This window comes from Hylobates moloch, unplaced genomic scaffold (genome assembly GCF_009828535.3).
Source record: "Hylobates moloch isolate HMO894 unplaced genomic scaffold, HMol_V3 SCAFFOLD_8, whole genome shotgun sequence".
In the NCBI taxonomy this organism is placed as follows: Eukaryota; Metazoa; Chordata; class Mammalia; order Primates; family Hylobatidae; genus Hylobates; species Hylobates moloch.
In genome coordinates, this window is record NW_026652283.1 from 55,286,534 (window position 1) to 55,298,646 (window position 12,113).

General features: G+C 52.2%; 1 protein-coding gene across 1 annotated transcript; it reads right to left on the reverse strand.

Annotated features, from left to right (window-relative positions):
• Nucleotides 1-738: 738 nt before the first annotated feature.
• LOC131384046 (rabphilin-3A-like) lies at nucleotides 739-12,091 on the reverse strand. The gene is made up of 6 exons (XM_058442801.1): nucleotides 11,946-12,091; nucleotides 11,540-11,642; nucleotides 3,961-4,094; nucleotides 3,364-3,627; nucleotides 1,204-1,357; nucleotides 739-1,000 (listed from the first exon to the last, which is right to left on the reverse strand). The coding sequence occupies exons 1-6, from the start codon at nucleotides 12,089-12,091 to the stop codon at nucleotides 788-790; spliced, it is 1,014 nt and encodes a 337-aa protein (XP_058298784.1). The 3' UTR covers nucleotides 739-787.
• Nucleotides 12,092-12,113: the final 22 nt, after the last annotated feature.

Here is a 12,113-nt window from a genome sequence, read left to right on the forward strand (position 1 = left end):
CTTGCCTCTACCACAGGTACCTCAACCGCTTCTAAAATTTTTAGATCATCTCTGCTTTATTCAAGGGCCACAGAAGTTTCAGAAGTTTCCAAAGCAAAATGTTTTGTCTGAAACAAGCTGCTTTGGATTTTGTCTACACGACACAAGCACTTTCCTCTGGGCCCCATAATTGTCCCCTCCGTCACTTGCTTGGTGTTATGACAAATCAGAGTGGGAAGGTCTTAGTTTTGTCTTTGTCAGCATTCTGGGATGCCCTGGCAGTAACAGGAAATGCACCCATGGCTCCATGCAGCTCTCTTGTAGGTGCTTTTCTTACCTGTGGGCCAGGTCCTGTCCTATGTAATGTTGATGTTTGTAGAGTTTATTTTTTGGTTTAGGGCATGAAATGATAACTGGCTTAAGCAGCACCAGAATTGAAGCAGAGAAGGTGGGGACACAGATTTCTTGGCCCTTTGATGAACAAACTGAAGATCACTGTTCTGGCTTTCCGACTGCAGAAGCTGTGATGTGGCGGAAAGAGCTGGAACCGTGCAGCTGGGCTTGCTCCCCCATGTCCCTCGTCCATGGCCCACTCACTTGCCGAGAGCTGCTGATGTTGAAGCACCCAGGATATCCAGCAGGCAGCACCATATTCAGCGGGGCACTGTGACTTGGGGCCAGGTCTTTCAGCCTCCCTCAATCTCACTTTCTTTACCTGCAAATAGCAACACCACAGACCCCTCACAGGGATCATGGGAAGGTTAAAGAAGTGGAACTGGTTCAGCTGGAGCTTAGTAGGTAGTCAAAATCAACCTTCAAGAGTCCGTGTCCTGGAGCTCAGCAGCTGTCCTGGGCCTGGAAGACGGGGTGTGCTCCTGCTCCGTCTCCTTCTGTGGTTCTGGGGTGGGGGATCTGCACAGCCTGTGGGGTCCCCAGAGAGCCTGCGGCTGCTGCAGAGCAAGTTCTCTGTTGTTCGCAAATAAAGCCATAGCAGAGATGACTCCAGCAAGTTGAGTACCCTCTGAACAAAGAAGTTAATGTATTATCTCTTTCCTGAAGCCTATTCAATATTGGAAAAAACACTACCAGATTTAACTTCAAAATATAATTTTTCCAGCATGGCTGGAATGCACCCCCCAACCCGCTCCCCCTCGCCGGCCATCCAGAGGCTTCTAAATGCATTGGGAGCTCAGTTACAACCCTCACCAAGTTGTCTCATCTCACCTGGAACCCACTGGCCCTCACGGAGTTGAGAGAATATTCATTTTCTTGAACTCTTAGGAACGACAGTTTCTCGCTTGCCAGGATTCCATGGAACTGGGCAGCTGGCATCTCAGAGATGGGAAGTCGGAGACATTCTGAGCATAGGCTGTATTTGCTGAGAAGATAAAGAGACTATTTTCCATTTCTCACTTCTCTCTCAAAGCGCAGAAACAAGGGGCCTGTCTGGCCTAGTCACTGCTTTCTGTCTCTGAAGCGTTCCAGGCGCCAGCACCAGCCTTCCTCCTTATTAACGTTCCATGATGACTCCTTCCAGGTGCTGGGGATCCAGCCCGCCGGGTTATTAGAGGGCAGAACACCAACAGGGAAGGTGTTGTTGACTCACCCTCACAAATATTATTCCTTACATTGTCAGGGCAATTACAAAACATGACTTTAAAAATGCAATAATAAAATATCCAACTGAAGACTTTCAGTATGATTAATCCGCCAACCTTATATTTTGAGAAGGTTGAGAGCCGTGAGGGAAAATAAACCCTAGAGAAATACATTGTTTTTAAGTTCTTTCAATAAAGACATGTAGGCATTTTCTAATGTTTTTCCAAAAAGAACATCCACCCCTCTAATTCCACAAGAGATATAAAGAACTAAAGAAATTGTGATTAACAGCCCTGTATCTGGAGCTCATGAAGCTCAGAGGATTGGGAATGGAAGTGGCAGGTTTAGGCTTGAATCAGAACTGGATTTAAGAAAACAAAACAGGCCAGGCGCGGTGGCTCACACTTGTAATCCCAGCACTCTGGGAGGCCAAGGTGGGCAGATCAGGAGCTTGAGACCAGCCTGCCCAACATGAGAAACCCTGTCTCTACTAAGAATAAAAAAATTAGCCAGGCATGGTGGTGCATGCCTGTTAATCCCCGCTACTTGGGAGATTGAGGCAGAAGAATCGCTTGAACCTGGGAAGCAGAGGTTGCAGTGAGCGGAGATGGTGCCACTGCACTCCAGCCTGGGCTACAGAGCAAGGCTCCATCTCAAACTAACAAACGACAACAACAACAAAATGCAAACTCTGGCCAGGCGCGGTGGCTCATGCCTGTAATCCCAGCACATTGGGATACTGTAATCCCAGAACAAGGGATACGCCAAAGTGGGTGTATCACTTGAGGTCAGGAGTTCAAGACCAGCCTGGCCAACATGGTGAAACCCTTGTCTCTACTAAAAATACAAAAATTAGCCAGGTGTGGTGTGCACCTGTAGTCCCAGCTACTCGGAAGGCTGAGGCAGGAGAATCGCTTGAACCTGGAAGACAGAGGTTGCGGTGAGCACAGATCGCGCCACTGCACCCCAACCTGAGTGACAGAGCAAGACTCTATAAAAAAAAAAAAAAAAACCCCACGCAGATTGCAGATTCCTGGGCCCCATCCTCGCCTTTCTGAATTGGAGCCTTTCACCCTTTAAGAATGAGAGGGTGAAATCTGCACGTCATACAAATAGCCCAGGGGCTATTAATCTGATGTTGCTCCAGCTCCCTCCAACACCGTCAGAGGGTGCACGGATTAGGCCACTGCTGCGTGCAGAGAAGCATCCTAGGTGCTGCGTGGCTGTGCCAAAGCAGCAGAAACCGGTGGTGTGCCTTAAGATGCATGCTCCAAAGCTGTCCACAAGGCCTCTGGTACAGGCTTCCAGGTCTACGTCTCGGATTCCCCGACAGTGTCCATGCGACACTGTCACCAGTTTCTCCTCTCACAAGCAAAAAATCAAATTCGGATTGGGCAGATGATTCCCTGCCCGGGTGTGGAAGAAGGGTCAAGTCCTAAGTATGGAGAGAGCGCCGGCTCCTGCCAGGATACGCGAAGCTCTGGAGCGGAGGCCAAGCCACCAGGCACCAGGCGGGAGAAGCGGCGGGAGGGCGCCGCCCAGTGCCTGCAGGCCAGGCGCTCCACGCCTCCCCTCCCCCCTGCACACCCTATTCCCCTCCGGTTGCCCCGCCTGAGGAAGCCCCCTCCCCACACCTCCCCGCCCAGCATCTGCCGGACAGCCGCGAGCCCTGGCCCAGAGCTCGGGGTGGGCCGCTCACCCCAGACGGCGGCCTTGGCCCGGCCCCGATCACCGGCCGCCTGAGCCCTCCGTTAGCTCGGCGCGAGCGCCGCCACCCGTCCTTACCCCATCCAGTCCGAGGCCAGCCCCGTAGGCTCCGAGCTTGCTGCATGAAAAGCCTTTTCCCCAGGAGGAGAGTTACTGGAAAGCAAGAGGAAGCCGAGAAGAGGCGGCGGCTGCAGCGCGCGGGGCCGGGCGGGGGCGCGGGGGCGCGGGGGCGTCCGGGCATGGACTGGGCAGCGCGGTTTCGCCTCAGCCCGGGACACGGCGCGGCGCCAGCGCCATCCAGCGGGCGCATCGGGAATTGCGCTCCCTCCCTGCGCGGGGGCTCTGGACACAACAGGCGACCAAGAATGACGCCTGCAGCTGGATAAACGCTCGAGGCGAGGCCGCTATCATCCCTCTGCCGGGAGTGAGTCAAGTCTCAGCAAAAGAAGCCACTTTCGCCAAAATTCCAAGAGTGCTGATGAAGACGGTGACATCTGACATTTCAATGGCACTTTCCATTTCCCCCGGGGTGCGCATTGCGGGCCAGTGGAGCGCTGCGTCGCCTGTGCAGGACCTGGAGGTCTGCAGGACTGTGACCAGTCGGAGTCTCGGAGTCCGGGGTTAAACATTAGTCGGGAGTACTCGTTTATTTCCTGAGCTCCCCTTGCCCTTCACCCTTCGGTCCCTGAAGCCGGAAGGGAGACTGCCCCGCCCCTTGCCTGCCGCCCGGTGGCTCTCCCAGGGCCCTCGTGGCCCCTCTCTCCCAGCCCCCCAAACAGTGAAGGGTTGTTTCCGCTGGTGACTTCCACCTGTGGGAGCAGAGAAAAGAAGCGGGGCAGAGGAGAAGGGGAAGGTGTCAGGCGATTCCCTCCTTGTGCTGCAAGCCGGGTGGGAATAAAACACCTGCAGCCCTCTCCGGCGCCCTGCGAATGAGGTGGGAGTGGGAACGCCACCAGGGCAGAGCCCCTCCAGCTGGCTGGGGTCTGCACCTCCTCGCCAGCCCGGCCACCTCAAAACGGTGCTTGCCTCCCTGCGGGGGTGTAGAAGCCTCTTGGAGCAGCCCTTGTAGAAAATCAAGTCCCTGGAAAGAAGCAAAATTAATCCTTTTGTTTCTCTATTTATTTTTGCTTCCCCACACCAGGTATTCACTTCATCCAAGGCTGCCCAGTGTCACCTTCCGCCCAGAGGAATCTCTCCTCTCCACCCCAGGCCAACAGCCTCTGCCTTCAGCCGTGGCCTCCACTCTGGCATGACTCTGGGCAGAGGCCTCAGAAGGGCTCAAGGAGGACCAATAACATTCAGAATGGCCAGAGTAAAGGGAGGGAGGAGGAGTGGTGGGAGAGGCTTGCAGAAGGCACAGGCGAGGTGGGGGGGCAGGTTGGGGGCAGGTGGGGGGGGGGGGGGGGGGGGGGGGCAGGATGGGCCTCTCAGCATAGCAAGGGCTGTGATGGGCTTGAGTGTGACAGGGGAGCAATGACCTGATCTATGGTTTTGTAAGATCACTCTGGCTGCCACCCGGAGAGCTGGTGTGGGGAGGATGGCCATGGTAGATGCAAGGGGAGCAGTTAGGAGACCACCACAAGTGACCAGGCGGCCCAGGCAAGTCTGGTAGCAATAGAGATGGGGAGAGGAGGTCAGATTCGGGATCTGTATTTGAAGGTGGAATGGACAGGAATTGCTGATGGGCTTGGGTGTGGTGCATGAGGGAAAGAGAGAAATAAGCATCATTCTTAGGATTTGTCCCGAGCAACTGGAAGAATAAGAATGACAGTGGCTAATATGGTTAGCCAGGCACTCCTCTAAACCCTTCACATAGTTAACCTGTCTAGATTTCATAACACTCCTATGAATTAGGCGTTAGTTCTTCCCACATTTTACAGAAGAGGCAATTGAGGCCCAGAGAGTCGAATCAGTTTGCGTAAAGTCCCACCATTAGCAAATGGAAAAGCTGGAATTTGGACCCCGCGCTTCACCACTGCACACTTCCCCAGCTTTACAGAAAGAGGAATGCCGTGAACTGAGCTAGATGAGCCCGGGGGAGGAATGGGGTTTTTCCGTGGGGGTGTGAATCAAGAGTTCTAGTTGGAATGAATTCAGGCTGAGGTGCCTTTTAGACATCCAAGTAGAGATATTTAGCTCAGCAGATGGATGTATGACTCAGGCCCTGGGTGGCAAGGAGGAGCATTTGGGGCTGGCATGTTAAGCATGGAGAGGAGACAGGAGAAGAGGGCAGAAGGCTGGGAAGTGGGAATAATGCTGCACGTGAACGGATGAGAACAGAAATGGATATTTTAGAGCATCCTGTCAAGCCTTGGGGTGTCGGGTGATGAGAGTGTTTAGGAAATATTATTCCAGGGCAGTGCTTGTTTTTGTTCGAGGATTCCATAAAGGCTCTCCCCTTGTGCCAGAAAAAGTACATGAACACACATGCAACATTTTGCATACAATTTCAGGGTGTCTGTGGGTCCCCAGAGGATATGCACGGGCCACTCTCTTTCTATCAAACCTCACTTCACCCACCAGCCACAATCAAATTTCACTGCATCTCTCAAGTCCTGACCAGACCTCTGATGCAGCCACCCCACCCTCTCTGTCTGCATGAGATAGGAGCTGCCGTCCTCTGGAGAGAGAGTTTTGAATTGAGACAGTTTTGAATGTCTATGTAGAACGCAGCGCGCCCTGCAGGTATTGCCTGTGTACATGTCTCATTTGGATATGGTTCCCCTGAGGAATAAGAGGATGAACCCACAGGGTCTTTTGTTCTCTTACTCACCTGGGAGGTGATGTTATTCATCTATTTCCTAGGTGTATTTGTTTTTTTGGTGTTTTTTGTTTTTGTTTTTGTTTTGAGATGGAGTCTTGCTCTGCCGCCCAGGCTGGAATGCAATGGCGTGATCTCAGCTCACTGCAACCTCTGCCTCCTGGGTTCAAGCGATTCTCATGCCTCAGCCTTCTGAGTAGCTGGGATTACAGGTGTGCACCACCACACCTGGCTAATTTTTGTATTTTTAGTGGAGACGGGGTTTCACCATGTTGGCCAGGCTGGTCTCAAACTCCTGACCTCAAGTGATCCGCCCTCCTCAGCTCTCTATAGTGCTGGGATTACAGGCATGAGCCACCACGCCTGGCCTTATTTCCTAGGTTTAAAGACAAAACTAGCTCATTCTATTGTTTCCATCAACACAATTGCTTCTCCAATATATAATGCGCATTTTTTGCTATTGTTCTGTTTGTTTTGGCTGTCCAGCTTCCAGCACCCATTCTATTTGGGAGGATTCCCCGGTGACTCTTGGCAGGAATCCATCAGCCCCTCTGGAAATGGAAGGAATGGAAGGAACCAGGTGTCCTTCTTGTCCCCCACCCCTGCAGAGGTCACAGCCTTCCTATCCTGCCCAGCCCAGTGGGGCTTTGAAGGCTAGGGTGCAGGAACAGAAGAGAACTTATTTTTGGCCGTGGCAGCTAGGCCAGGAGACCATCTGTGAGAGTAGCATCCCATGTCCTGTGGCAGCAGTCCCAGCCACAGTATCCTAACCACAGCATGGCCACGGCTTGGCCTCGCCTGCATCTCCTGCTGTCAGCCCGCCTTGATACCTGCCCATTTTCCCCGTGCGGTTCTCCAGCCTTCCGACTGATAAGTTCTGCACACGTCCCCGTGTCCATTGCCTGCACGAGTCAGCCAGGTCAGCTCTGCCGCTTCCACCAAGACCTCTCACTGCAGTGGCTGTGCTGAGCTTGCCACTGGCGTCTTGCTCTGCTCTATGGTGTCGGTGCTTGGGATTCTTCTTCTGTTGGGGGTCCCTGCAGGTGGGATTCCTGGCCTGTCAAAGCATTGCTGTGTGACACGTGCCAGATCCTTGCGGTTGCCTGTGAAGCTCGGAGCCCTCCATATCGAGGGAGGAAGGCTTTCCTTCCAGCAAAGTCTCGTGGCTTCCAGCAAGAGTGACTATGCAGCAGCCAGACCAATTACAGAGGTCACAACCACAACCCCTGTCCCAGTGACAATCCTGTGATTTTCCTGGCTCAAAATGAAGTTTGACAAGTCTTGTTTTATACTCTTGTCATCACTGGGATGTCTTCTGACTTTACAAGACCAACAGGAACTGGAGTCAGACTCACAGGGGAGCCTGAGAGCCTCTCCATCCCACACCGCTGTGGGAGCCACGCCTGGGTGGGGCCAGGGCCGCAGAGGGGGAAGCTGGGAATGGCTGGGCGAGGATAGAGGCAGCTCAGCTTCCCCTAAGACTGGGGTGGCCTGAGGGGCCCCCTGCACTATGCTGGAACATACCATCCTTTCCAAGGAAGGAAAACAGCAGCTTCTGACTCATGACTGTGTCCTCCTGCAGACAAGTACACAGCTCATCCCCTCAGAGTGTCTGAGTGCTGAGCTCACATCTCATGGTGGGGTGTGCGGCCATGTCACTGCCCCATCCCACCGGCATGGCGAGGATTCTGTTACTGCACACTCTTTAGGGTCCTTTATGGTTAATAAAATATTGAACCACTTCCATACTGGTTGGTAAACAGCTGCTGCCCTGAGCTGACCCCACCCCCGACCCAGTGGCCACCTGCCCATCATTCTCCTGGTCCTTTCCCAGGACTAGCCAGGTGTCCCCACAACCCGGCAGCTAAGGGTCCTACCTGGCACAGGTTCTGGTGGGTCAGGGCCCATGGTTAAGGATTTGGGGCTATCACCCCACCCACGAGTGTTCTCAGCACGCACTCACTCCTGCCTCTTCTCTGGTCCCCACACACTCAGCCACCCTGTCCCACCTCTTCTCACCACCAAATTAATATCATGCTCATCCTTCTCACCTCATCCTAGCCCCACCTCCTTCAGGAAACAGTCTTGAGTCCATAGCCCCTGCATCTCCCCCTCACACCCAGAGCACTCCGCCTCCTACAGATTGTGCTTCCTAAATGCCTCTCTCTCAAAGCTCTTTCTGAGTCTTCAATATTTCCTTGGCTGGCTGGCCGATTGGTTGGTTACAGAGCCTTGCCTTCTCATTTTCTGGCAGCAGATAAGTGAGGCCAGGACCTCTGGGGCCAGAGGCGGAGAGGCAGATGTCCCAGGCCACACCTGAAAAGGCCTCCTGAGAAGGGAAGTTTCTGAAAGAGGCCAAGAAAAGGGACTCCAATGCTGGGGCACTGTGAGCAGTGCTGGGCTGGTCAGTGGTCAGAACAGGTAAACTGGTGGGGCTCAGACAAAAAGAAGGTCAAAGTGCAAGTCACACCTGGAGCAGGAGGGCATGACGCAAGGCCAGCTCAGCCACAAACCCCGTGTTGGGGGCAGGTGCCTTCCCTCTGGGCCAAGATGGCCTGGAAGTGATTGGCTCCTGCTGCACCGGCAAAAGGTTAAGCGACACTCACCCCAGCTTCGAGCTGCTCCTCCCACCGACCTGAGTGGCAAGGAAGTTGCAGGGAGGGGGGCCTTGCTCTGTGCCACAGCTAATACCTGAGAATAGAATTTGGGAAACTTGAATCACAGTTTCCCATAACGTGTCGTGATTGCTTAGAAACTACGTGTCTCCCCTCTCCGCAGTTGCCAGGGATCAGTGGCTCCTGATGCGTTTGCTTTAAATCTCTCTGTTCCCTGCCAATTAGCCAGTTTGACTTTCCGCTGTGGCAGGGATGAAAGTCACTATTCAGCGCTAGACACGGATCCTGGGGGAGGAATCTCATTGCCGTGGAGATGGAATCTGGGCTTGGCACTGCCTGTTCAGCTGCTGAGTGTTACTTTGGGTTGACTCACAGCCCAGCGTGAAGCAGGAGGCCAATCTTCGTGCACTCCACAACTTTTCCCTACCCAGCTTTATCCAGACTGTGTCTTCTGCTGACCAGCTGTTTACCCTTGTACTTGATATGCGCTTGCCAAAGCCTGCAGCATAGAAGCCCACAGCTCAGTCCAAAGCAGCCAACCTTTGGCCTACTAGGATCTTAGCCACACCCCAGAGTTCCAGAGAGAAGTGACTCAGGTTGGACACAGTGGTTCCAAATGACCTCAGGTGACTCAGAGCAAACAGCCTAAAGGTGACACCCAGTGTCTCACCTACCAACTCAATTTGTCATTGAGTTGGCAGCCGTGGCTGCCACCATTTCCCAGCTCGTTCACCCAGCTGTTTTTAAATATGGGCACACCAGCTTAAATCCCAACCTTGCCTGTCCTAACACCACAAGTCTCAACTCTGGTTGCAGGTTAGAATCACCCGGGGAGCATTTGAAACCACTGAAACCCCAGGCCTCCCTCCTGCAGAGATCTCAATTTAATTGGTCCAGGATGGGCCTGGGCATCTGTATGTTTTCAGAGCTCCCCAGGTGGGATTTTTGTTTGTTTGTTTGTTTGTTTTGTAGAGATGGGATTTCCCCATCTTTTCCAGGCTGGTCTCAAACTCCTGAGTTCAAGCAATCCACCTGCCTCGGCCTCCCAAAGTGCTGGGATCACAGGTGTGCGCCACTGCGCCCAGCACCCAGGTGGTTTTAATGTTCAATGGTCCTGAGAACCAGGGCTCTGCCATCCAATTCTGTGAGGGATGAGGATGCCAGACAGATATGCTATTTTCATATCCAATTCAGTCACCAACACATCTGCAGCCTGGCTCACGCCTTCAGTAGAGGACCTTCTGGTGTGAACACTTGCTCATTTCTGACCCAAAATCTTCCACAAATTTTTCTGTATCCAACTCTTTCTCCTTGGGTTTTAGTAATCTGTAAGTTTCTGCTTAATTTTCTGGACTAGGAGTTGAGAGTCTCAGCTTGTGAAACACACATTATCAAAAAACCTAGTTATGGAAAAACTGGCTGAGATGAGAAAGATCTTGTTCTTACATAATTATGGATTCTCAGTCTGTTTCATTTTGTTTATATTTGTTTCTCTGGAGAAATACTTTGTTATACATCATATATATTTTTTGATCTATATATATCTTTGTTTTAGCTTTATTAACTTTGGAGGCTTGAACATACACAAAAGTAGACACGATAGTATCATGAACTACTACAAACCTACCCACTCTCCTGCCCCAACAATGGCTAATCCAGCCCCATCCCCACACCCATCAGTTTACTCCATCTTTTATTATTTTCAATCAAATACCAGATATCATACTATTTCATCTGTGAATGTTTTAGCAGATCACTCGAAAAGAACTTCTTGTGTATCATAACCACCATTCTACTACACAGCAAAACTAGCAATAATCCCTAGAATTTAAATTTCCCAATTGTCTCAAAACTGTCCTGTGTGAATTATTAAAAAGAATTTGAGCCAGGCACAGTGGCTCATGCCTGTAATCCTAGCACTTTGTGAGGCCAAGGCAGGTGGATCACCTGAGGTCAGGAGTTCGAGACCAACCTGGCCAACAGGGTGAAACCCCGTCTCTACTAAATATATAAAAATTAGCCGGGTGTGGTGGTGAGTGCCTGTAATCCTAGTTACTTGGGAGGCTGAGGCAGGAGAATCACTTGAACGCAGAAGGCAGAGGTTGCAGTGAGCCGAGATGGCGCCATTGCACTCCAGCCTGGGCGACGAGAGTGAAACTCCGTCTCAAAAATAAAAAAGAATTTGAATCAGGGTACAAATGAGACGCAGATGTTGAAACTGGCTGACAGGACTTTTTAGTCTGTTTTAGTCTATAGGTTACCCCTCCAATTTTTTTTTTTTTTTTTGAGATGGAGTCTTGCACTGTTGCCCAGGCTGGAGTGCAGTGACTTGATCTCAGCTCACTGCAGCCTCCACCTCCCAGGTTCCAGTGATTCTCCTGCCTCAGCCTCCCAAGTAACTGGGATTACAGGCGCTCACCACCATGCCTAGCTAATTTTTGTATTTTTAGTAGAGACGGGTTTTCACTCTGTTGGCCAGGCTGGTCTCAAACTCCTGACCTCAGGTGATCCACCCACCTTGGCCTCCCAAAGTTCTAGGATTACAGGCGTGACCCACCACACCCGGCCTCCATGTTCCATTTTTGAGGAACTGCCAAACTGTTTTCCAAAGCAGCATTACCATTTGACATATTCAGTTTGATGAATTTTTACACATAGTACACACCCATATCCCCACCGTGAGATCAGGAATAGGGCATCAGCACTCTAGAATCCTCCCTGTCATCCTTGCACTCTAAAGGTAACCCTATTTTGACTTCTGTCACTCTGGATTAATTTTGATGGCCAGGACTTGAGAGGTGATCCGAGGAACGCTTCCACTGGAGAACGCAGCGTTAGCAAAGGTACAATGGCCGAGGCAGGGCAACCCCAGCTTTACCTTCTGCAGGACAGGGACCCAGATTCTCCTGTGGTCCCACCGAGGCCTGGTGAGCAGGCAGGTCTCCTCCTCCCGTGCCCCGCTTCCTGCACAGCCAGCAGAACTTTTCAAAGGAACAGCAAGCAGGTGGGCTCCTTAACTGGAATCCCCTGGGAGGCAGAGGAGGGGCACCATGTGCACGATGACTAAGTTTCATCTTAATGGAGGATTTTAGAATGCAGTGCCATGGGAAAACCTGGCTTGCGGTGAGAAGGGAATCTGTCCTTCCATGGCCCTGGCACAACTGTCCTCCCCGGGCCTGTTAGGCTCTGCTCACCTCCTACAGCAGGCTCTCTAGGAAAGACCCAGGCCCCCAGAGCCCAGCCCACAGCCACTGAGGCAGGACTTTCTGAACAAGTCTCCTGACCACAGGGAACTGCTTTGTGGGCAATTTGGCAGCACGGCCATCTGTTCTGCGGGGCAAAATGCTGGAGAACCAGCTGGAGAACCATGCTGCACGGGGAGGGCGCTCAGGTGGTGGCCCCTGGAGAGTTGGGCCTGCTGCGGCCCCATTACCTTGAGGCCTTTCTCCCAG